Source organism: Micromesistius poutassou, assembly GCF_964030765.1.
Source record: "Micromesistius poutassou genome assembly, chromosome: 9".
NCBI lineage: Eukaryota > Metazoa > Chordata > Actinopteri > Gadiformes > Gadidae > Micromesistius > Micromesistius poutassou.
The window spans coordinates 6,241,891-6,269,615 of NC_140279.1; the positions used below are offsets into that span (position 1 = coordinate 6,241,891).

At 41.7% G+C, this 27,725-nt stretch overlaps 1 protein-coding gene across 1 annotated transcript; it reads right to left on the bottom strand.

Annotated features, from left to right (window-relative positions):
- Positions 1–484: 484 nt before the first annotated feature.
- On the bottom strand, positions 485–27,152 carry LOC311352829 (BMP/retinoic acid-inducible neural-specific protein 3-like; the record flags this gene model as incomplete). The annotated part of the gene is made up of 8 exons (XM_084472645.1): positions 485–1,255; positions 2,117–2,459; positions 5,166–5,388; positions 7,698–7,934; positions 8,176–8,281; positions 11,714–11,904; positions 16,843–17,033; positions 26,887–27,152. The coding sequence occupies 8 exons, from the start codon at positions 27,150–27,152 to the stop codon at positions 485–487; spliced, it is 2,328 nt and encodes a 775-aa protein (XP_084328771.1).
- Between the last annotated feature and the right edge of the window lie 573 nt (positions 27,153–27,725).

Consider the following 27,725-nt stretch of genomic DNA (forward strand, 5'->3'; position numbering starts at 1 on the left):
AGTGCACTGTCACTGAAGCAAAATAACATATAAAAATTACAAACAAATATACTGTACCATCGTTTAGCTTAAAACATCCATTCATTTGGCCTCAGTATGTACGGTATAAATGGGGCTCATATAGAAACAGGATGATTCAACATGATATAGTATAATTTGAACTTTCATGTGACTTTCATTTGTAAGAATTTCTCGTCTTGTGTAACAAGTTGTTGTGATTTCTTCTTTGTTTTCGCCAAGCAAGACAAACCAATACAACATTGCTTCCCCTGCTGATAACTACCACCCCCCCGCCCCTCCCATATACCCCACATCTTCAGTTTATTACATGATTTGTTAAAAAATAAAATAAACCCACATTCATCTCCATGGTTCATGGTTATGACTCAAACATAACCTTGTTGCTGCATCACAATGGACCATTCCAGTCCATTCCAAATTTCCAACATTCAGTTTTCCCATTTTTGCTTCACCATAGCAGCCGCTAGCTGCACAGTTTGGTGGTTTCGTAATCCTGCGCGTTAGGCAACCGTGAGCTGAATGCTTGCAGCGAGGAGTGAATGCGGACAACCTCACTGGCCGTGAGTTTGAGCCGATGGCGGAGAAGACACGCAAACAGATCCAACTGCTGCTGTCCGGGAGGCGAAAGCCGGTTTATCCGGTCCCTTAACTCCAGGAGTTGGAGCATGGCCGAGTCCTGGGAGCCCTGGGTGTACGGGTAGTCCAGCTGCAGGATCAGATCCCGGATGGCCTCCGGGTCAAAGTGCATGCTGTAGCCGAACACCTGGATGCTGTTGATCTTCATGTAGCCCAAGTTGTGGCCGGGATCCGTCATTTCCAGAGGCTCGTAATAGACACTGTCATTGGTGCTCCCAGGCGTCTTAATCCTGCTCCGAAGGTAGATGTGGATCGTCTCAAAGAACGTCTTCCATTTGTTGCCCAGTGTCAGGGTCCAGTTGAAGCACTCGAGGGGGAGGTCCAGCTTGTTGGACTGCCAGTCGGGGAAGCTGTTCTCGTTGACCGGGATGTACCAGCTTTCCGAATGGCTCCCGCCGAAGGGGTTGATGTAGAGTGTGAGAGCGGGCTCCAGGGTGCTGTTCTTGGTTAGGCAGATCTGCAGGGACACGCCCAACAGCATGTGCACCATGTTGGTCTTGTACTTGTTGCTCTTCAGTGTCAGCAGCATCCTCTTCCTCCACGAGGGGTCAAACCAGCTGTTGAGCCGCATGTCGTTGCTAATGAAGATGGCGTGGACCTACCGGAAAACACACACAAAAACAAATTGATATGCCAAGTTGTTGCCAGTTGTATGCAGACATACATACACACACAGAGACACATGCACATGCACACACAGGAGCGTACATGCACGTGCACACACACACACACACACACACACACACACACACACACACACACATACAAATACACACATAAATGCAAATTAAATGTTATCAACATATTAAAATATCTTCAATCATCATCAAAATGACCTTGAATTTAAGTGATTGGGTGTTTTGTTTTTCTTATTTTATATTCAGATTAACACTCTGTGGAAGAGTTATGCACTTTCATTAAGAATAAATGGGATTCAAAGTAATTAATGACTACTGGCACGTTAGAAGGGGAAAACTGAGGAGGGGTTTCTTGATGTTCAAAGGTCCCCCACAACTAAGTTAGCATAAAATGACTCCTTTCGTGGGGACAATTGAAAGAGAAACTTCACACTTGTTTTTATTATGTGAGTTTGACGCCCACTTAAGGTCAAAACTTAAACTTAACTACTATTCTGGTCACAAACTCTGGATAGGAGTTATAATTAACCAACATTAAATCATCATCTTTTTTTAACTTGAGGGGCACTGTGGAGGATCTATTTGGTTTTCCTTTCTTGAGCTCTGGGGCTGCATATTGTTCAGCGTTGAGAAGCGCAGACGGCTTTCGGCATGCATATTAACATCAATATACTCAGCACGACGCCTGGGGTCTTTTTTATCCTCTAGCAATAGGCTTTTTTTTACCTTTAGATGGCAGCAAACTCATGCATTCCGAACCATGCTTGCGTTTACTCAAATGGTTTTAACAAACAGTTAAAAACACTACAACTAACAAACACCTCTAGCCTGCGGTCAGCCCTCTGCAGCAGGTAGCGCAGCTCCAGGTCCTGGAGGTCTGTCTCGAAGCCCAGGTAGTTCTCTGTGGAGTCGGCCACCATCGGCCTGCAGGCCCCTTGCACCAGGGCAAAGCCTGCATTGCAGCCCCCGCAGCGGGTGTGGTTGTCTGGGGCACAGGCGGCGCACGCGGGGCCGTCCCCGGTGACGCAGGGCGGGGGCAGCTGACAGGGGCTGTGCTCGTAGTGGCATGTGCAGCTATGGAGCTCCTCGGAGAAGGTGCCCAGCTGGTTGTTCTCCGAGCAGTAGAGCAGGGACTGGAAGTGGCTGAGCCAGAAGGACCGAGGCCTGCGGGAGGAGAGAGGAGGGGCGAAGGATCAGCACAGGATGTAGTTCCTGCTATAAAAGCACAGCACAAGCATGACACATAGTATGCTCCGCTAGCATTTCTTGTGCAATGATCAACAGTGAAATCTGTGCAATTTGTAGTTTATTGTAGTAAAGTGTTTGTGTGTGTGTGTGTGTGTGTGTGTGTGTGTGTGTGTGTGTGTGTGTGTGTGTGTGTGTGGTGTGTGTGAGAGAGAGACAAAGAGCAGAAGAGAATGATGGCATAGGTAGACTAGAGTGACAGTGCCATGAGGTAAATTGCAAGGGAAAGTAGGTGGGGAACACAGAAAAAACACACAACAGGGCTGAGTAAAATTTGACTTTGATCAGTTTGTGACATTAGGAGTGCGCTAGCAGCCGTAGGGGTAACCGACTTAGACATACACATGAAATCCCTTCGTGGCCTAGGTTTTTTGATATCTGTCTGAAGCACTTTGCTATGATCTCTGCTGTGCCTTTTATCCCACTTTCAACGTGCCTGCAAGACGCGACAAACACGACGTAAATGCTGCTGGCCCTGCCACTTAAAAGCAATGTTGCTTTTCCTTTGATGAGGGGCTTAATGTGCTAAACTTAACGATGGCCCGAGATGGCGACAGGTTAGCACGCAGCCTCTCTCTCTCTCTCTCTCTCTCTCTCTCTCTCTCTCTCTCTCTCTCTCTCTCTCTCTCTCTCTCTCTCTCTCTCTCTCTCTCTCTCTCTCTCTCTCTCTCTCTCTGTGTGTGCGGGTACAACCACCGCCGTGGTATAGTGTGGGAGGTCTTGGAAGTCCTGAAGGTTACACAATGTACTCTGGGGGATCAGCAGAACGTTTCAAGATTTCAAGATGGCCTGATTGAAAATCAGTTCCATTGCAAACTCCCATGGGGACCATGGAAGAGCGAGACTTTTTCCATTTCCCCACGCTATGCCATTAATTCCTGCAAGGAGGGCACTTGTAAGTCGGTCTCAGAATAGAGCAATTGAGTGTCCAAAGCATGGCGCCATGATGCTTCTGGCAGAGGATTCGAGGAATGTCATAATGGTTAAGGTTTTTGTGGCATAAATAAGAGAGATGCTGGAGAACATGTTGAGAGAAAGTAAATATGGCTTGTAAGGTGTAATATTTGATTAACCCAGCAATAAACAAAATGTTATTCTCTTGTTTTTCGGCTCACTGTGGTATTTACACAGGAGGGCCTCTTGGAAAACTCCAATTATACATTTGGACGGTGATTTGTTAATTCATTGTTGTTTTGGTATATAGTTGCATTTGTGCCTCTTATCACTATTGAGTTATTTTCTGCCAAATTCTCTAAAGGCTGTTGCTACATAAACACTGTTTTGTGCTTGCACTGCTTTAGAAAACATGCAATAAATGTATGGGTTATGTATGCAGGTTGGTGAAATAATGATGTAATGCAATTGTTGGTTATATAATAACACCATGAGGAAAGAGAAACCATGAGGAAATATATCCATGAATTGTGCTCATCCTCGTATTTAAAGAGGAAGCATTATTGAAGGTTCCAAAAGCCTTTGAAAGAGAAATTACAGTACTTTTAACATTCAACAGCTGCAATTTTTTTCAGTCAAAAGTCAAATCCAGCCACCATTTTGTTCCAAACAGAGCTAAGGGCGGTCTTATGATTAATTCAATAGAAATCCAATTTGAATAATTCAAAAGCAGGTCTATTTATTTGACCAATTTTAATAGTTTCCTAGGGGCTTGATCAGAAGCTTACATGTAAGGAAAAGCTTCTCTAAGCCTAATCTTTTTCTGGTGCATGGTGAAGAAAAGAGACTAGAAATTGGACTTTAAGCGTCATTATTGTCTAATGGAAAAGGTTTGAGCAACATATGCTGGTACAGTCAAGCCAAGCGCTGCTCTTCATACTATTGTTCACTCGTTACAGTCGAGGAAAGAGAAAAGGCAGCGAGAGGAAGCAAAATCAATCACATCTCTCATCTCTCCCATGGCTGACGGGATGTCATTACTGTGTGTGTGTGTGTGTGTGTGTGTGTGTGTGTGTGTGTGTGTGCATCTGTGCACATGTGTGTGCTTCTTTGTGTGTATGTACACGTGTGTGCTTGTACTGTATGTGTGTACTTGTATGCATTCATGTGTGTGTGTGTGTGTGTGTGTGTGTGTGTGTGTGTGTGTGTGTGTGTGTATGTGTGTACACGTGTGCCTTCAAGCGCCTCCACAGACTGGCAGGCATTCCTTCCTCTATCATGTTCCATTGAATATGGAGATTCCTATACAGTGGGAAATGGAGAGTGTTTCAACACTTGCCAGGAATAACGTTGATAAACAGTGGCTGGTATGGGGATGCTGCCTCGCTTTTAGCCAAGTTCCCCAGTGGGCGGGATTATATGCACCACATAGATCAATGATCCATGTCTATTTTGATTTTGTGGCATCAAATAGAGAGAGTTTGTGCGTGTGTGTGTGTGTGTGTGTGTGTGTGTGTGTGTGTGAGAGACGGGGAGGGAGCGAGCTAGGAATAGTCGAGAGAAGAATGGAATCAAATGGGCTGCATTAGCAGGTAACATCTCCAGGCACTACCGAGGCCAGCCACCCTAGATTAAAGCCTACATTGGGTGGGGGGGGGGGGGTATTTTGTATGTGTGTAGGTTTGTACGTGTCGACGCACATGGGTAGAGTAAACATAGCGGGGGCTTTACCGTTCCCTGGGTAGGTGGATGTGTGGCTGTCTCTGGCAGCGCTTGCTGAGGCTGAATAGCTTGAAGACGACCCGTTGGGCCCGTCTGAGCAGTGACTGCATGCTGTTCTCCAGCTGCTCATAGCGCCACTGGAAGGCGCTGTCCAGCGACCACGTGTGGCGGATGGCCGACACGTTCAGGAACACATTCTGGGGCAGTCTCCCGAGGAAGCTTTTGAACTCATCTTTTTGTTGTAGTTGTTGTGGGTGTAGAAATGGGAGAGATAATAGGGAGATAATAGAGTCAGTGAATGCTACCAGTTCAATTCTGTGTGATTTATAGTTTTAAAAACATTGGTTTTGGTAAAGCTTTCAATCCCAGTCGGCAGCCAAAATACAGTTTTCTCCAGCAATATAATTGTACAGAAAATGGCAAATGGGATTTGAAGATATGAGATCGTCTTAAAACCAAAATCACTAGAAACTCGCTCAATTAAACTACACTATCCGTTAGAAGGTTTTTTAGCCTACACTACTTTGATAAGTATGACATTATTGCTAGCAGCCACAAGGCCAAGTTTAAACCACATGTACACATACATAAGTCACACTTAGCGATGCTCAATGGAGACAGGATCACCGCAGCGCATTACGATGGTTGTCACCAGTGTTTAAACATGCTTCTGCTCCAACTACTGGCATTTAATCCTGCTGACAAGGCAGCGGTAGTTCTGCAAAGTCTTTTCACGTCCCATGCCTGAAGGACACTTTTATGACACTTTATGAGGAATTCTGCATTCTGGGCACGCTCCTGCCCTCTCTTCTCACCCACCTATTAAAACATAAACTTTGAAAGTAATTGCACTTAGAGAGATTTCCGCCAAATTTCCGGAGCAGAAAAAGGGCCTCCATTTTGATTTCACCTGAGTAATAATAGCCGAGGCAGGGTGACCGAGCATAGCAATAATAACCAAACATTATGCTAAGTGCTTCTATTCAGGCTGTTTCTGCAATGATGTGAAAAGGCAAATGGGCCATAAATGGGTTTTATAGTTGATTAATCTGCTTCATACATATTGTAAACTACCGTAGGCGAGAGCTGTTTTTTTATTTTTTGTCTTTACCTGCTGCTTTCAATGAGTTGATTTGCTCACTGCGCACAGAGTTCCAAAACCAGGGAATCACAGCCTCTCATTACAGTTCAGAGGCATCTGCCTGTAAATAACCCATCAGGGAGGAGCACAGGCTTACTACCCTACTGCTATCTTACTCAATTTCATTTTTCGCTTCGTCGTTTGAACATACTCGCATGTAGCACTCATCTTAAAAACTATTTATAAATAGGGTTGTAAACGGGTTGGTGATAAGGTTGGTAATTGAAAATGTAGGACCATTGTTTAGTTTAGTTTAGTTTAGTTTTAGTTTTATTTCTTTGTGCAAGATAAACAAGATTAAAATAACAAAAAAAAGATGCAGATAGATATACATAAATGCACAGGTGGGACAAAATAAATCCCAGAGGGCTTATAAAGGATGCCCACCTAACATTAAATTACAATAAGGTAAGGTAAAGAAATAACGTGAACGAATAATAATAAAAAAAAAGACAAAACAAAAACTACAAAATCATGTTTCAAATGTAAAATACAAGCGCAATTTAAGTACTTATGTTCAAAAAGCAGAATAAAGAAATAACTGACAAGCAAAAAGACAATATAACACAGTCAATATGTTAATGCATTAATGTAAGCTTTTAAAATGAGATCGTTTTTAAGATGTTTTTTGAAAGTAACTAAAGATGAGTGTTTTCGGAGTGCGACAGGAAAATTGTGCCTAACAATGCCTATGCCTATGCCTAATTGAAAACTGGCCAAGATTTGTTCTGTAAAATTCAATGTGAAGGAGATCTACAGATCTGGTCTGATGACTGTGACCTGGTTATAAAAAACCCTATTGAATGGAGTAAATTATTGAAAAACTGGAACACAAAAGTGACAATCTGAAGAGTATTAACATCATATATGCTTAACAACTTTAGACTTAACTTAGCACTATGAGCGTTCCAACTGGAGTTGGTTACAGTTCTAACAATTTTTTTCTGTAATAAAAAAATCGAATCAACACTGGTTTTATATGTGCTTGCCCATACTCTATTGCCATAGGATATAAAGGGATAAATAAGGCAGTAATATAAATCCATAACATTTTTTCTTGACAGCACGGGACTTACTCGTCGTATAACCCCAATGTTTCTCGCTAATTTATTGGACACCTGTGATATATGTTTTTTCCAACTGAGCTTATTATCAATAAAACCCCTAAAACTTTATCCATAACCAGTTGGTAAATAATACTGCGGTGAATAGTATGATTAGGGATCTGGAGGTACGTTTCATGTGTTATTTAACTGAGGATGTGATGGGCTGGAAGTGAAAAATATGGAGAGCATAACTCTGCATCCTGAAAACAGTGTCCTCTATCAGCCTTGCTGGTCACACCCGGCAAGGCAGATAGAGGCCTTGCAAGTAATCCCTGATTTTTTTTCTCCTCTTACCTGATTCCTCAAAGTCTCTGTATAGCATTCCCCATGTCTCTGTGATCCTCTGCAAGCTTTCTTCCATGGCCTGAATATCCATATAAGGACAGTTGCATTCTGGGAATTTGGGATTGCACTTGCACCAGCAGTCGTTCTCCCTGCACACAAACTCTCCCTCTCCGTTGCACGCGATGTAGCTCAGCGCTGCCTGCACAAAACCTTCCCTCAGGTAGTTTGGGAGGATGACCTGCAAGCCTATAAAGGATTTTAGTGCCGCAATCAAACCGTGAACTTATAGAGACAGTGGAGGCAGTATAGTGGAGTAAAGTGATGACTGGAACTTACAAGCTACTGAATAAAATGTGTGTAGGTTATTTCAGCCCTCATGCTTCTTATTTTGTGCTGGTCCTGCATGCATGCTTCTATGGGTATGTTATACAACATGCTACAGTGTCTGCCATGGGTATGTTTGATACTGTAGGCAAGTAACACTTACCTTGCAGCTGGACCTTATTTTCTGGGCTCTGCACAAGCACAGAGCTAACGGAATCAAGGTTGTCATAGTTACTGCATCCGAGAGGACCGGTTCTTGTCTCTGTCACCTGGGCAACAAAAATAACACAAGTGAAAAAATAAATCAAGTGAATACATTTACATTTTTGTTTGTGTTTGGGAAAAAATATGAATCTTTAGAAGTACTACATTGAAAGTTCCTTTATAACATTTTTTTTTAATAACAATACAGGAACCCTGCTGCTTTTCTCTGAGTTACTCGGTTCTTGTAGTGAATTTGCATTGCCATTGACATTTCAATCATCAGTCATCCATTGCCAAAGTCAAAGGCCAGCCCTTTTTAAATGCTTAAATACCAGAAAAATATAGATTTGGGGAGAGCATGGAAGAAAACAAAGGAAAACTGCATCAAATCGTGGTCATGCCAGTCTTTTCTTGCCTCGTCAAACACCAAATAAATCTGCATTGACCTTTGTTTCAAAACAGCTCAAGCTAATGATCCTCTCGCACTTCATTTGCAACAAGAGATCTAAGCTTCAACAAATCTTTAATTGTGTGGGGGGTCGTTCAACAAAATGGTGGAAAGCCATTTTTCTATCTTTGTGGTTGCGGGACAATGCATTTCTTTCGGCAATTTGTCCTGATCAAGCTTGTCAGCGGACAGTTGGTGTAACGTGACAGATGGATGTGGTGGGACAATGAGGGTCAGCCGATCAGTAAGACAATCATGAAGGGCTTGGAGGGACTTGGGAGCCCAGATGAGCACTGTGTCTCTGCGGAGGGAGAGAGGGAAAAAAATTGAATAGAGCTCCATAATCAGCTTTCAAATCCAGGAGGAAGGGATTTGCAGGATGGGGGGAGGCTGTTCAAGAATAAATATGCTCTTTAGAATGAGGGAAATTGAGTCCACCTTGGTGCCATTCTTCCTGTGGTGAGATATTGACATGCCATTGTGAATCCCTTGTTTTGGCCACGGTGGATTCTTACCGCTGATACGGATGTGAGGAAATTAGATACATGGGTGGATTTTCCAAAGCTCTTGAATATTGAATCTGTGAGACATTATTTGATATGCCATACGATTGCCATACGCCAATACGTTGATGAGCAGAGGATTCAATTTCCTCTCTTTATAGCAGATTCTATTCATTGCAGATACATTCTGGCATATATAAAACATATTTAATGGGACATTATTGGCCACCTGTATCACATTGGGGTGATTTCAGTGCAAAGTAGGGGAATTGTGAAAACAACCATAATGAAGCTACTTCGCCGTTTTGTAATATATTGGCGAGTGTTGAAGATAATCATCACAATGTGGCCATTCACAGCAGAGTTTACACAATGTTGACACATTTGTATTGACATTTTCAAACAAATGCAAATTGCAAAATGTGAAGGCGGAACATTGCACCGAAGGAAACACATAGTTAAAAGTAATTCCACCCCACCAAATAAAGGCTAAGGAAAAAAACACAAACTTGAAAAATACAGACAGTACTGTGAACTGTGGATAGCTTTGGACTGTCGATATTGTTCAGATATGAATCAATCTAACAATAGGGGCCCTGGTATATGTAAGGGCTTATCATGAGCCCACGCTAGCACCCAAATAATCACCCTGAAATCAAACGAAAAACAAAAGATTCTGCGTGATCCTGTCCCCCGTCTCGTTCATCACTCTTTGTAAGACACTCTCAAATATAGTCGACATCGATTTAGTCTGGGAAATTGTCAAATCATAACACAAATTATCCCTACCACTCTCAACAGCTGGGGCCATTACTCATTGTGCAAACAATCTGCAGCGATCACTTGGCTCCTAGAGATGCACTAACTCTCCTTTAAGAGACCAGTTTTTTATTCCATGCACAGTTAAGCAAAAAAATAAAAACTTTTGTTCTTAAAAATGAAATAAAAGACTTCCCATCCCACACACACACTCTCTCTGCTGATCTTGTTCAATTCCAAAGTCACATAGAAGAGCCCTTGTCTCTGGCACTTGTCTGCCACTGTGTGGGTCAACACCTTGTGGAAATGATGCACATCTTCTGAGAATGTGTCTCTCTCTCTCTCTCTCTCTCTCTCTCTCTCTCTCTCTCTCTCTCTCTCTCTCTCAGTGATGGAGGTGATGCTCTCTCGTCCTCCTCTGCTCCAACCTGTCAGATATGCCCGATGACTGCCTTTGGAGCGTGACACCATCTCTTGCTGTCTCTTTCGCCATCTTCTCCCATCTATGTCTTTCTACACATACATAAGGAACTCCTCCCCCCTTCAAAAAATAAGATCCAAGGCATGTGCTTTCCGACTGAGATGAATGTGACTGTGGCAGCCGCTGACAAGCATGCATGCCTCACCCGGCTGTCAGGGGCTTGGGCCCTCAGAAGGTCATAGGGGCCCTCAGAAGGTTATGTGGGCCATTGAGGGTCATAAGAGCCTTCAGAAGGTCATACTGCCCCTTCAAAAGTTGACGAGTACCCTCATGTAATTCCAACCGTATATAGTGGTGTGTTAAAGTGATGGCGTGCTGCTGTGAGTGTGCAGCGTTGTCATGATATCCATTCAGATGTATTCTAAATCCAATGGGAAGAGACGCCCTGATATGCTCCACAATGCAAGGTTTCAATTATTAACAGGAAGGGAAAACACATTTTAGCCTTGTATCCTTTAAATTGCTCTATACTTCAATGTAATGAACCATGAATTGGTTTGGATGAGATTTTGAATGCATGATGCACAATGCAAAAGACAATATTCAGTATTCCCTGGGAGTTTGGCATTGTTCTATGTTTACCAGCTTTCTCCTCCAATTAATAATTGTATTTAGACCTCCGTTTGGTTACATATGATGCAATTAGACGTTGGCTGGCTGGTACAACACTGTACTTTTACATGATGGATGTTGGTTCTAGCTGTGTGTGTGTGTGTGTGTGTGTGTGTGTGTGCCATTGAAGGGCCTTGTGTGTATGCAGGTCCAGGGGTCTATGGACCATCCATCTGTCATGCTATGGTAGATAGCCATTGTATCTCATACTGTAGGACGAGAAGGGCAGCCGGAGGGGGGGTTGCTTGACGCAGTCCTCTTCTCCTCAATCACCTTATTAACCTATGCTTTCTAAAAGTGACCATGGGGAGGAGAAATCAATCACGTGCCCCCGGTTTACCTAGATCATTTGTCTTTTCTACTCCCTTTTTTTTCCCAAGCATATGTGCTGAAGCTAACCTCAGCGAGTTGTGCTCAGTAGCGTCTAATGACCACATCCCATGGGGGGTGGGCGAGGGGAGGGGTAGCAGTCCTGCAACCGGACATCCTTATCCTCTCTCTCCGTCCCTACACTGCTCCGCTGTTATTGCCTTCAGCGGTATGTCCGCCCACCAACTACGCTGTCATTTACAACCCCAAGGTCCCCCTCCGTCTAGTCATCGAACACGCACAGACAAACATATGTAGGGGCTAGCATTAGCGGCTGGCGTTAGCAGGCTAATGTTGGAGGCTAGCGTTTAGCGGTTGGTGTTACCTTGATGGCGGTGGAGGCGATCTGGATGTGGTGCAGCTTGCGCAGGGTGCTCTCTCTGTCGATGAAGTAGGACGCGGCCAGCTGGTGCAGGGCCTCCAGTGTCACCGCCGAGGAGTTGCCCGAGTAATCGCTCACCTCGGCTTTCTTGCTCAGCTTCCTTTTGTCCACAAATATTGTGAGAGCCTCCTCTCCTGCCGCACAACAGGGTCAAAAGGGGAAATCACATGAGGCTTGTTAATAATAAAGTGTTAACGATGCAGATGACTTCATCAGCTGTAGCTGTGGTGGTCTTGTGGATTGGATACCATGGCTACTTCTGCATCGTGTTTAGTCATTGTATATTTGTGTTGGTTTTGCTGCATATTATGACTACAGGCTACCTATATGTGTCTTGGTGTAAGATGTTGAGTTTCTTACTAACATGGGCCTACAGACATAAAATAGTGCATTGATCATTAATGTGATCAATAACGCTTTATGATTTTAACAAGTTAAAAATCACACCTCACACAAGGTATTTTCCTTTGTTCATTTATATCGATTGGTGGAATCCTACCACTTTCTGTAAACCCCAGCCAGACGGTCAAATCGACTTTGGGCTAATTTGTTCTAGTCAACAAACAACCAAATGTTTATTGTTTTTTTTGCATAGCAAAAGGTTAACCAGATTATGGGTATAGCTTAGTCTATAAATAATTTGTTTACACAGCCCTTGCATAAGGGGAACAATACATCAGGGTATTGTAAGCTAACTGGAATTGTTTCTGGGGTGAACAATACATTGGACTAAATAATGAATGAGTGAAGGTGCACTTTTAATTATTGTTTCCTTGTAAGAAAATTTGAGGTCTCCCTATTTTCTCTTTCAATGGTTCAGTTATCAGTTTATTTTCTAAATTACACATAGTGCAAATTTTTGTGAATCAAATATATTTGTTAGCCTATGTCCAGTAGTAACGGTGACATTTGTACACCGGTGTATTTTATTCTGAAAACACAGCGGTTACAGATAGTTTCCATCTAGCGGGCGCCATCTGCTGTTAAACCTAGAAGGGCATGCACAGAGCATTCAGGTTTAAGGGGCTACGCATGTTTGTGCTGTATAAGTGATGAAGCTGATTAGATGTCATAAGGCCTATTTACTTACGAGAAGAATCCTTTAGTACGCTTCTTCTTGAACATTTTAGGGCAGCCAAGCGTACAGATTTGTATGGGACAGTACAGATTTATCTTACCATTAGTACCATGTCCCGCAAAAAGAGGACCATGTCCCGCATTTTAACAACAATTTCATAAAATGGTATACTGGTATAATTAAAATTTCCTCATTTGGACTGTGTCTGCTTATGTATCAATTGTGGTCCATTGCACCAAACGCATTACACACATCCATGTACCAGTGCAACTAGCGCAGGACACAGAACCCATACAGTAAATGTATCTAACCATAGACTAACCCATAGAAAGATCGTCTTACCCGTTAACCTTAAGCGGGGGACCATGTTGATGCTAGCAATACGAATAAAATATAATCATAATAATAATAATAATGATGAATATTGAGGGAGACTTCAAAAAAATGATCTTACTGGCAAAATGACGGTTGGGACAGGTGTTATTATATTAAATTAAAATTTGGTGTAGCATCCAACACAAGTAATATTGGCAACCGCAACATCAGTAATGTACGGTCCTATATCCTTAAAACCCTTTAACAAAGTATTTAAAGGTATTCAAAATGTGCCATTAAAATGGCTGTTTAGAAGTGTATCTCACTAGCTCTAGAACAGTTATAAGCAGGTAAAGAACTGCAAGGCCAATGGAGCTCCGGTGCAGGTTTAACACAAGTACTGTATAACATAGGGTCGAACTTATTCCAAATAGACCGTGTAATAGAGATTAAACTGACTTCCCATATGTTTACATTTGTGGAAACAATCGCAGGCTATTTAATTCACACCAAAACCAAAACAAATACACAAGAAAAACAAATACACTCCAGAGTACTTCAGATTGAGTCTAATAATGAATTTGGTCAGCCATCTTCTCTGTGAAAAGCCATCAACAATTATTGATATCCTGCGCATTGTCATGTTTTGATTCAGAGCATGCACGGAGGGGAGGGCTATTCAAAGAAGTTCTGCTGTCAATGTATTAGTGAGAGAGAGAGCAAGAGAATCAATGTATTGAGCGCTGCTCTGCAATGAAAAACGATTTTACCCATTTAACAGTAATTGTCAATATATGGGAAACACTATCGATTGCGGATAGCGTTCTCGCGGACGGAGAAAGAACGAAAAATAAAAGCTGACATGCAAAAGCATTGAGCTAAAACGTTACTGATATTTCATATGAAGAAATAAGGTCTCCAATGGATAACTGTTACCGTTTTCACGTTTTCCCCCAGCAGTTTGGGGTTAAAGGGCGTATAGATGTTAATGGGTTAAAGGGTGTATTGAAGTTCACACATTGATGTGTGAACAAATGTAATGAACCGTTACCCTGAATAAAACTACATATTTCTCTGGGTTTGAACATTGTTGGAAACAATTTGGAAAAACATAGTACACCCCTCAATAAAACAAATAACAAAGGTCTAGTCCTTTTTAGATATTGTCATGCGTAAATGTTACATATTCATACTTTAAATAGGGATTACCATTATCAACTGTCTTTTGTTGATAATAAATCAACTTCAAAATTGATTTGAATTGATTTGAAATCAACTAAAATACTTCAAAATAGTCAACAGCTGTATTCTGACAATACATGAATGGTTCCCATCTGTCAGATATATTAAGTGGCCCTATTCTCCATTATCAGTAGAAGACTTTGTCCTAATAACTGGTTTAAATTGCAAGGACGTTCTGCAATTATGTAGCAGTGAGATGCAACAAGGAGACAGTCTTGCCACATAACTTGGAAGGGTAACAATAGAATTATGAATCATCTGGCTCTGTCTATTTTTTAATAGGTCAGTGGGATGAACAAATAGCAGGCTATTTTTCCCCAAAGCTCCAAACCTTTTTTTATGTAGACTAGGGTATTAAATATTACCATGAAAATGCTTCTTATCCTTGAAGCAACAAATTCAAGCCATGTTATTTTGAATTACTCTTTTATATAATTATGGTTTCAAGATCGAAATATAATTAGACCAGTTCTGTGCCATAATGAACAGTATAGTAAGTCAAATCTTAAACATTTAACGTTTGGGTAAGACTTTACAATAACAGTACACTAATTAACAATTAATTAACATTTAGTTATGCAGTTATACACAATATTATATGGCATTAGCTTAGGGGTTAAGATGAGTGTTAGTGGGTTAGGATTAACCCTAGCCCTGTTATATATAACAGGGTTAATAATGTGTGAATGAAAAGCTTCACATGAACGCCATTCGTACTCATGTACTCCATTAGGCAATGGCTTAGTTATTTAACTGTTAGTTAATGCTTCTTACTGCACTAACTAAATGTTAATTAATGGTTTATTAATGTCCCCATATTGTAAAATGTTATCAATGTTTGTTTTAGACAAATCACCTCCCTGCAGAGGCTTGGATGAGAAACATTTTGATTGCTGATGAAGAAACCATGAACCCCAACAATGCCCCATTTAGTAGCAACCAGTAACAATAACAGGATGTTGGCTTTCCTGCTGCTTTGAGCACCAGTTGTGCTACTTTCTTGTGCTAGTGGTTGAATAAGATATATATCTTTTTTTTCTTAAAGCGTTTCCATGATTTACGCATTAGTGTTCAGCTCAAGTTGTGTCTTTTATTCTATGTGCCGTTTACACATTTCATAAAGTTGATACATTTGACAACACTGAAGCAATCAATTTTTAATCTGAACAGCACATTTCTGGTCAAAGCCCAAGGCGCGACAAATTCTCATTTTACTATACTTTCTTCAACAAAGAATAGACGATATGCCAGACAGCCAAGGATGCCTTATTTGTGCTGGTTGCAAGCACAACTTTTCAAAAGCAGCAGTCCAGGCTAAAGCAGGCTTTGTTGAAGTGCTGTAAAAAGACAAAATGTGGAGAAAAAAAGGCACCCAACCGAGTGGGCCTTTTTTTGGCATTTATTTATTAATGTGTGTGTGTGTGTGTGTGTGTGTGTGTGTGTGTGTGTGTGTGTGTGTGTGTGTGTGTGTGTGTGTGACTATGGAGGGTAACATGTTAAAAATGTGCCGGCTTTTTCATAGATCTCCGCAATGCCCTGACACATGAGTTACTTGTTTTGACTTATCTTACCGAACCAAGTTTATTTGTATTTTTCCTGTGTGGGTAACACCTCAGATTGCAAGTTTTAATGAACTTAAATGAAAGAAAAAATATAGGATCTGCCACTCTGGGGTCTGCAACATCAACATTTGAGTGGAAAAAAATCTGGTCCCAAATGCATAATTAGCTCACAAGAAATGTTCCAAAGAGCAGAGCGCAGAGTTTGGTGCATTTATTCCGAAGGGTACAATTAGCAAACCCAATAAGGGTTTGTACGGAGCCCCCCTCGATCAAAAATAAAGTGTAAATCTGTGTGCATGGATTAGTAAAGCGTGTGAACAGATTGGTTAAGTGTGAGCACAGCTTGCCCTCGGATTCGGAAACCACGTCCACAGGACCACATGGACCTTTTCCTTCAGCAAAGGGACATGGACCACGGTGGACCACAGTGACCGCTTCTTACTTCTTACTTAATTATTCTTTACTTTAAATCCAATTCACCTAGATTTAATGATAGTGAAATCGGTGCTATTGATTTAGCTTTGTGTTTTGGACCTTTCACAGCTTTTATGTGCATTGTTAGTGCTTTTCACTTGAAAAACCAATTCAAATTTAAATCTAGATTAATCAGATTTATGTGGAAGAAGGGGTCATGGTGATCCAAGGCAGGTCCATTTGCTCCACAAAAGGCATTGCGGATTGCAAATCCATGCTTTACCAATCTGTGTGCACACTTTACCAATCAGTTGTAAGCTTTACCAATCTGTCCACACACTTTACTAATCTGTGCGCACAGATTTACACATAAAATTTTGTTTTTGTGACTCTCATGGGAGCTCCGTAGCTTTACACATGCAACACTCAACCTTCTTAATCCATACAATCCTTGTGTTTACCTCCTAGTGTCGCTGACAGCAGGAAGTGGGTCCCATACTTCCTGATGAGGTTGTCCGTGATCATTTGGGTGGAGGGCCTGCGACCCAGCAGCCGAATGTTCCGGACGAACTCGGGCGTTAAAGTTAGCGGCGACTCCAGGAATTCTCTCCTTTCCACTGCCAAGTTGTTCACCTTCCAGCGCCCAAATTCCCTGAGAAGGTATGCAAGGGGGAAAAGGGAAAAGGGCACCAGTGGTTGGCATTAATGGCATGGTTTTTATTAATGTGTGCCTATAGTGAGGGGGAAGAGGAGGTGAGCGCACGGGGGCAGATGCTACGTCACACACAGTGCCATCGTTAGCTTAAAATTCTCAACAGCCGCAGGAAATGCGAGGGGTCAGTGGGGGAGCAGACAGTCAGAGAGAGGTGCTAAAGTAAAGCAGGGACAGAGGGCGAGAAAAAGCGTGGGACTTTGGGAGGCTGAGAAAACATCCTAGCAGCATTTAGTAAGATACTGTAGGCACCATCACACAGAGACACCCTGACAGGGATTTATCAATCAAAAAACAAAGAACATGAGCGGGAAGGTACACCACCAGTGTATTCTGTTATACGTTTTTGAAACAAACCATAATCTCATCAGCAGCTTGTTTACTTGATGTTATTTGGTCTTGTTTTTTCTTTAAAAAGATGTAAACAAGTGAAGTGTATCTCATAGAATGTTTAAATAACTTGTCCTTCAATGGTTATTTCATTTTTAATAGTCGTTTTTAATTGCAGAAAACAGTTATGAGATGATAATGTTATGAGTCATGGGAACTGAATATGAATCATCTACATTACGTGGCTCTAGGCAACCACAAATTAAAACCCAAATGCCAAATTTATGGCATTTGGGTATTTTGTAGCTTTATCTGCTCTAAAGGCATATTCTGAGAGAAGATTTCTTCCTACATATCTCCTCTTTGCAGATTCTCTTGTGGATTCTGTTATGGTGTAAACATTAGCCAGCTATGAGTTAAAGTGGGATATCTGAGGTGCACACAACTTGTCGCAGCCATGGTTTAATTCTGCACAACGCAAAAACATTGCTATGTCCTAGTCAAATAACCATAATTCTTTGGGGAGGTATACGATACAATTATGGCTTTTGGTACATAAATCGTGGATCTCTATACTTGCATGACACCTTCCCAGCTTTTACAAAACAATTCCATGTGCTGTATTTTCTAATGCACATAACAAAATACAGTAACGTGAAATGTATGTAATATATATATAAATACTGTATATACACATGTTTTTGTTTATCATTTAACTGACTTCTACCATTATTATTGACCCATCATTTGTTAAGGTTATTCAATTAAATGTAATTACAATATTATTTTTGTATTATATATTCATATGAAAACTAGTGTTGCATCAGCAGAATTGTGTTTTGTGGTTTTCTGATATGCACAGCTTTATTCATCTGTATGATAATAATTATAGACATACATATATATATAAATGTATTATTTGTTTATTAAATTAAATAATATATGCATTGGCTATTTAGATATGCATTGATGTTGTTACACATTATGATAACTGCTGTTTAATTATATCTATACTTACACAACTGGGTGAAAGGTACAACCTTTCAAAGGATATTACATTTTCATGATTAGATGCAAAGCTTAAATTGCAAAGCCAGAACAAAATGAGAATGATGATGAAAAAACAATTCCCTGACATATGGTATGCATTGACTATAATAAGTAACATTTAACACCCCCCCCCCCCCCCCCACACACATACACACACACATTCACAATTCATTATATTGATATTTTATATATCAACATACATACAAATGAATGTGGTTTGCACACACATTTTAACTTTCACAATAAATGTCACTGCTTGCACTGCAACTACGGCTGAAGTCAACCCTAATATGAATAGTATCAATAAGCTTCAGCTACTGTATATCACTATCACATGGTAGACATGATAAAAATAAATAAAAAATGCCAGACAGACCTATTACCAAATTTAATTATAATATAAAACACTTTGGTAATTACCGGTATATATTATTGTTAATCTAGAATTGAGGAGAACATAAGCAATGTTGTGATTTAGCATTCATTCACACACACGTCTAGCCTGGTTCCGCCCGCCTCTGTACTTCCGCTCAATTTTCATTTCCCTTCAGTACTTCGGTCTGGGTGTAGTGTATGTTTGCACGCTTTCTTTTCCCTCAAGTTCGTCCTGGTTTCCCCCTCCAATCAGCGAACAGGAGGCGCGGCCTGAGAACAGTGACGTACAGGTCGTGCGCGAGTTTCAGTTGTAGTCAAACGAATACTATCCTAGTCCGCAACGTTGCTGTGTTCAAATATCCATACTATCCGCACTCACTATGCTTAGTTTGAGTAGGTAGGGTGTTCCAATACAGAAATGTAATCGAATCTAAGGCCTTGTTACATTTGTCATGTCAGTGTGACTTTTCCTCCGATAGAAACAGGACGCATTAACTGGTCCGGGCAGTCCCAGAACAGATCCTTCTCACATTGTGATCCGATGAGCTAGACTACATCCCGAGATGGTCAGGCAAGCCTCGTGATCGGATTGCATAAGTGTGCAGACACCAATCTGGTCACGATGCGGGCAAACTGCAGGCTACATCATTAAACCACCACCCCATGCCTACTCAGAGCCCACAAGGATTGTCCTCCATCTCCTCGGCAAGTATGCACCGCTAGACACACTGGGACTCATACTGGTGATTGTGTATTTAGTTACCCGGGTCACATTGTTAATTCAGAGCGTGAATGTCTAATCCAATGTCTAATCTAATCCAATTATCCAATGTCTTTCTAACTTAAAAAAAACAAAACGCTCTTCAAACTGCATAAGCTGCTGTTGAGATGTATGATTTTTTATTTATACACCACAGCAGCGACATGCTACCATCCATTTTACTTTCCGTTTTGATATCAGGATGTTCCTGCCGTGCGGTCAGAACTTTAACATACTCCGCCTACCCGGGGCCAGCTGCTTCTTGCAGTGAACAGACCCAAAGGCTTTTTGACCATATATAAACTACATGACCATTTAAACATCAAGAATAACATAAGTGTAACCAAGTGTAACCAATAAATAGGTCAGTTTTTCCTGGATCCTTGTCAGATTAAGAAACCACATTTGCTATTGTTTAGGACACTTTACAGAATATAAGCTTGATTGACCAATCTGAAAAAAAATCATTTGATGATTTAAAAATGGACAGTTTCTTGCAGCCCTACTATTAAACACACTACAACGACTTATACTAATAACAACACTAATACCACAACTAATATGAATACAATCCATGCATCAATGCAAAAGCTCTTAGTGTACATATATACAGTATATAGAGCCCACTCTAAAACTAAAAGCCCACTCTCTTTCCTATCAGCCACAGCCAAGTTTATGTCCTCAACCTCTGCCTCATTCCAGCGCAGGTGGACTCCACACAACATGGATGAAAAAGTGTGACTCATAGCACGGCAGCGAGTATCCGGTGGTCTGTCGAGGTAAAAGGGGTGAAGGAGTTCTCGCTCAAAGACACCTTCAACACTTTTTGTGAAGGTGGATAGAATTTTTTTTCTCAGCTAAGGCATCAAATCAGCAACACTTTTTCTTTTCATTCTGGTGCTGCCTTGGAAAGTGAAGTTAACGCGATATCATACGAGAGGTTCTCCATGTGTGGGTGTTATGGGGAATGGAGTGGAAAGTTCAGTTTGAACTTAATGGATATGAGGTACCACATTGACCTTTCTGCCGACACTGTACGATTTAGACAAAGGTCCATGACAAATCTCTCGGTCAGATGTACCTGGTGTAGCTATTAATCCTCACCTTATTGCATGGCATACAAATAAATGACCTCTTCAACTGGGACACTGCACACTCTCCCAAGTCCCAACTTGCAAAGTGAAGAAGGTAGTTCAAAGACAAAACACGTACAGAGAGAGGGATGGAAAAATAGGTTGTGTGTCTGTATGTCTGATGCGTGTGTGTGTGTGTGTGTGTGTGTGTGTGTGTGTGTGTGTGTGTGTGTGTGTTTGTATCTGTACACATGGCTATTAGAAAGTAGGTATAAAAAGTGTTTTCGCAAAAATCCTGTTAGTTTGTTCTTTTTTTTCGTGTGTTATCGTCAAATGTGATAAGCTGGCCACGTCTTATCTTAAACCCCCAATAGAGCAAATGGTTTGTCCTGGAAGGAGAGAATGAAATTAAATGGGGTTCACCACAGTGCTGATTTTAGGGAGTGTGCTCCAAGTCATTAGTTTTATCAAGCCTGTTGCTCTAAGGCTACAGGTGCATCAGATTCAAACATCTTTGCCTATATAGGTTATTCATTTTAGAAAATAGCATTTACCCCTTCGATGCTGTTGAAGCAACCGTTTCTTCACTAAACTTTATTCACCTTATGTCAGTCATGTACAGTTGAATATTCCTCTGTTTGTCAAAATAAATAAATCAATATTATTTGAATGTCAATGGCGGTGTGATGCTACAAAATGTTAGTTGATTTACTTTTTTGGGGTTTATTTTGATCTTTCCAATCAAAGGCGCATTGGAAAGAAAGAAGATGAAAAGAGGGCGATTTAAATCATTGATCCTCAATTTTTTATTCTCCAAATCAAAGAACAACGTCCATTTTTTCCCACTGGATAAGATCCATTGTGTCAATATGTTAACATAATAAGCAAAATGACAATAAACCCTGCCCTAAACAATAGCCTAACTAAACGCATGGCCAGTGGAGCACCAGTGGGAAGGTAGTTCACATAGACTGTTTATTAGGTTGAACTGACTTTTTATGTGTAGGCTACATTGGTGGAAACTATCTCGGAATTCCCCCCCCCCCCCAAAAAAAAACGTAGAAAAATTAGCTTGCTGACTGAACTGGGTATTTTTGGACGAAGTCTGAGGCAGGCGGTTAGTAACATGACCGTGGCAGCAGAACAAGCAAGTGAATGGAATGTGGGTAAGGAGAAAACATACTTCCTGGGGTGCAAGCTAAGGTAAGCCAGCTGTGCTAACGTGTGCTAATGTGCTAACGTGTTTGTTTGGTCAGGGTTAGGGCTAGGGCTAGGGGTACGATGCAGGAAAGAGAGTATTTAGATGCATTAAATGTGGCAATGTGGTGGCAGCATTGAGGGGGATGAATCCAGGATGCTGGTTTCATTGTTAAGCCCCCAGGAGGTGTCGTGGGCCTAACTTAACGAAACATCTGTGAAAGAGGGTTCCCACTTGATAACCCCAATGAAATTCTGCTTACTGCATACTGCTGTATTTACTGCTGTTAGGGCCATTTGTCTCGTGTTTTTCACCTTTGGTTGGTAGCTTAGTGGCCAGCGTGCTTATAAGGTTGGTTTGGGCAGGGGCTTTTGAATATGTGTTTTCCTTGGATTTTGGCCCAAGGGATTATAACATCTGATCCTGTGTATTAATGAAAAAAAAGACCATGTATTTTATAGAATTTTTTCATGTTTTTCCTGTCCCTTATGAAAACCATTTATTTTACCAGAACTATGGATTGATTCTTTTCAGGATTTCGGCCTGAGTCTCTTCCTCCCTTGCATGATCATGTTTTGATTCAGAGCTAGCAAGGGGGGATGATCTATTCAGAGAAGAGGCCTTTGTCAACATTTTTTTCAGAGGGAGAGAGAACCAGAGTGGGGCGAGGATGGGCTAAGCAAATCAATGGGCTGTGGGGAGCTTTACAATTAAATATGATTTACCCATTTCAAATAGGGAATGAAATACATACATTTTGCAAGTCAATGTTGCTTTTGTGGCAAGCCGCTGACGCAGTGTTCAGTGTTCCGACTTTTCCAGGATTTATACTTGGATACAGAGTTGATATAGCAGACTGGGATTTTTCACAACACACATATGAAGCAGCACTACCTCATGTAAGACAATAGCAGAGCTTGACTGGTCCCCTTTAATGTTGGCATGCGACTGCCCTGCGATCAGCCAAAAGCCTGCTGTTGCTTCTGCTAGTTCCCTGCAGGGGCTGCAAGGGAGGCGTTGGGGTTGGCAATGATTCCAATGGACAGGTGGTTTGAACGGAAGGCCCACTTTGTGTTGGCCCAGTGGAAGCCATGGTCACACCATCTCTAGTGGTGGATCTCCAGAAACATGCAGGCAGAGCACAAACACACGCACATTATGTGAACGCATATGTGCAGTCACACGTATTCACACACATGTCCTCCCTTCCAACAATTCTGTGTGTGTGTGTGTGTGTATGCGCGTGTGCGAGTGCAAATGTGGACAAATGCACAAATGGGCACAGAGGCACGCGTGTTGTCCCACGGAGGACTAACACGCACACAGACACACACACATACACACACACACACACACACACACAACCATACATATGCATACACATAGCACACATAGCATTGTTTGTTTTTTTCAGAGAACTTGTTCAAAAATCCTTTCAAACTCAATCAGTGAGAGGAGGGAAGAAATTGAAGGGAGAGGAATGGAGAAGGTGCAAATTCATTACAGCATTCATTTTCTCTGGTAGACCTCACGCTACTTTAACCAGAAGCACCACTTCTGGTAATTCATCTTCTCCTGTCATCGAGCATTTATTAGGATTTAGCAGAGATCCAGCATGCTCAGGAGGACAACCGGTCCGGAGCGAAAATAATATTGTCACTTTCAATCAACACTCTACTGTTTTAGCCGCAGAAATTATGGGGCCTTTTTATTGAGGAATGGGCCGTCAAAAAATATCCGCTCAAACAAACATCAGCATGAAGAATATCCGAAGCTGCAAGCACCAAACCTTTTGCGATCGACTACACCAAATGATTTCAATCACATATAGAGATGTTAAGCCAGATTTGGTCTGCTTATACTGGTACATAGTGTGTTATTATATATATTATGTCATGGTCTGCTGGAGGGCCAAGGCTTTAGAAAAAAAAAAAAAAAAATTCTAATTAGAGTCAACCCAGAGGTATGGCTATTATTAATGTCAGTTGCGGTGCAGTTATTGCACGGCAGAAATTGCACTCTCCTGACACTGTAATTGCCCTGCTTCTGTATGTATTCTAATTCCATTTGCAATTCTATTTTCAAGACGATAACCAAAGGCATTGAAATATGTCTGGAATGATATGGAGTGATATGGAGATATGGTTTGCCAGCAAATGTGGCGAATCTAAAGGGAATTTGAACCACTTTGGTTACAAATCTCAGATGGTGTTAATAAGGTGCGAACTATTGATTTTAACTATACTTTCAGTAAAGAAAGGGATGTGAGAACACTGCAGTGACTTTGCATTGGCTGTGTGTGTGTGTGTGTGTGTGTGTGTGTGTGTGTCTATGTTTGTGTTTGTGTGTGCGTGTGTATCCATGCAAGGGTGCAAGCGGCTTTTGTTGTGTGAGCAAGTGCATACCTCCATGAGAATGGAGACATGGCATTGGATCGGAGAGTGACATTTGAAGGCCTATGATGAATGAACTGCATTACAATGCAAAAGTGCAGAATGTAGCCCTTTTCACCAGATTAATGCGTTTTACTCACATTTGTGGCACGTGAACTGGATTGGGCCGGAATTCAATTGGATTTCAATTTGGGAAGATTTAAATGCTGTTTACTTTTTTTCACAATTTTTTTTTTTTTAATACCATCACTATTAATCAAAGCTGTGTTGTGGTAATCTAAGGAGCCTTAAACACAACCGTGCAGCTGACGGAAGCCTCTCACGGGAGTCTGTGATAATGCAGAGTAATAAGTATTAAGAGCTCACTAATCACTTGGCCACATGATAAGACTATTAATCTTGCTGCCGCCCATGCTGCTCGGTTCCAGAGGGCCACTGCCTTTCCTGGAACCGAAAAAAAAAAATAAAGGAAGAAGAAAAAAAAACTAATTAAACATCCTGAACGAAGCGGCCAATCACCAAGGGCCATAAAGCATCCCTCCAGTGATCCATAGGTGTCTGAGACCTCCCGTCCACCCGTCCATTCACTTTGTATATTTTACAGTGGTCTGAATCCTGTTCCCTCCAAACGACAATGGGCATGAGTTACGATGCCATCAGCGTTAATTGCTCACAAGCCTGATGCCTCAGTCAGACCGCATTGTCATTGTGACGAGTCATCATTTCTCCCTTCCAACCAATCAGCGTATTTCACCTGATCACCAGACACAATCTGCATTCCATCCCCTAAGGACTGGGTGTGGAGAAAAGAATAAAAAACTCGAAGGCAGTTAAAGTTATAATATACAGCTCCCCGGGAGAAATGTTCCTCCCTGTAATCAATCACGGAGCATTAATCACACCTGTCCCGCCATGTGCCCGTTGTCATGTGATAACTGGCTGCCAACAACATTTCAGCCTGACCACATCAAGCCAAAGAATGGTTACTAGAATATCGCAATTCAGAATCAAAGCTGTGACAATGGCGCATTATTAATAGCCTCAGACAAGCATATCATTTTTTCAAGGTCTAGTTTATGTTCACTGCTAATGGAATGCATGTTTAATTTATGATATGAGACTATGAAATAATTTATATTATATATATACATATATGCATCTATAAAATATTATTCAATCTTATAATATATATGGATACTATGGATGAAATATAATTTCAGAGTTTAGAAAACGCTATTGGTGTACCAGATCAATATGACACTCCAGCTAATGCAAAATTCACACGTAGCTCTTCATTTTCTCCCTGAAAAAGGACATTCCATCTCTCTGACAATGCAGGTAATTGGACCCTGATGGATAAAAATAGTTCAGTTGCAGCCTACTTCATCTCAATTAATTAATTCACCTTGCCTGATTGAAATGGAGTGCAATTTCTCTCTCTCTCTCGAATACAATTTCCATTGGCTATAATCTATAATACAGAGACTGGCGATGAAAAAAAAAGTCCTTTCCTGACTAAGTGCATCTCTCACTCTCATCAATATGCTCAATATCCTTCAGCAGTCTATTGACACTCGTTTCAGGCTGGCACAGACTCAATATTTTTATGTTTTCTTTTTTATGTGTCACACTGTGTGGTTTGACAAGATGAAAACCTCTGGTTCTGGATGAACCTGGGATGGTTGTAAAATGGACAATGTTACACTGGGATTGTGTAGTCTGGCGGAGATGGCAACAGGGTGTGTGTTGCCACATTCACATTGATGGATGAGTGACATTCACTTGTTTTTCTATCAAATAATAGAAAAACAAAACATATTTTGGAAAAGGAATATTAAGTAGAGTGGTAAGAGGGGTTGGGGTTATCCCCATGTTACGGTCCAATCCGACTTTCCATCGTTTATATTCAGCAACTATGTGTTGCTGAGAAAGTGATATAATGACCAATTTATATGAAATGCACAACACATTGCGTTACACTATAAGTCTTCGGGAACCTTAACCCTGCCATCCACGCAGGCATTAACATTAACCACTCCTCAGGTGGAGCCCACACATCGACACACACACTGTGGCTGTGTCACTTCGACATCAGGACCAAGTGACCCCACTCAGAAACGGTATACTAACACCATCATGAAAAAGAAACAGGACGGCTATGGTATTATATACAGCATATATCAGTCCTTTTCTGAATTACATTATTATTTTGGAATGGTGACAAAAGAGCAAAGAATTCTGGGTTTAAGATCATATATAAGACATACTCACATGTTTAACACCAACCAAAAATGCCTTTAGGCATGGAACTCCCATCTATCTATCTACTGAATCCAATTTTACAATGCTCTTGCTTTCATATGCTTGAAACACAACAGGTCAATGTTTCTTCTCTTACTCTGGAATTGCATCTGCTCCAGGACCGAGAATTTAAGAACAAATAAATGAGAACAATCAATAACCAGATGAGCCTTGTAGCTTTCTGTACCTTTGATAACAAAAAAGCCCTTGTAGACTGGAGGCTGCTTTGTCTGATCTCCACAGTTACAACACTACGCATCCACCAGACCATGGACACATCCTAAAGTTAAAATGACACTTCGCGCCCACTCACCTGTAGATCTTGTATCTGGTAGAGAAGCCCTGCCGGTTCTTCTCCACAAAGTCCATGTAATCCGGGGAGTGGTGGAAGGGGCCTTTGTCCGACAGCAGCCAATCCAACGGGCCCCCAGCATTGTCGCTAGGGAGGCTGAGAGCCGCAGCACCTGCTGCTGCCGCCCCGGTTGACCCGGACGCCGTTGCAGAGGTCGCTGATGTGACCGCCGACCACACACACATCCAGCAGTGGAGGCTCAGGTTGGGTCTGCCCCATTGAGCCATCAGAGATGCAGGGGTAGGTGGTGGTGGCGGTGGGGTAAAGGGGTTCGGGGGTGAGATGGGCGGGGGAGATCAGGGAGTGTAGTGGAGGGTGGGGGCGGGGATGGGGACCGGGGGGTGTTCACCAGATTAAGCCCAGTGTTGACAGCTTGCTCCTCCGCTGGGACCCCCGGAGGATCTTCATAACCTTGACGGCCGCAAAGCACCTAAAAGTGGACGAAGGAAAGCAGCATTGGATTTGTATTCCGAAAAACAAACCAACCAAGACAATAATCCATTGGGTGAAACACAACCATTGTGGGTACAAAAAGCAACCGCTCATTCGAATGTTGCAAACCGGCCAAGCGTTTCAGACACAGTACAATATCTTGCGAGTGCCTCGGCTATGTTCTTCGGCATTCCTGACACTCGCAGGGCCCTCTCATGCTCTAACTAACAAACACAAACACTAGCGGTTTACATTCACAGCCTGCCCTGCAGGACCAGAGTGAGGACAGCTTCTCCCAAAGATCTAAAACACCAAAGCGATGGCTCTCGTCCAGAATAACCCTTCTTTTTCTCCTGACCTATTTAGCC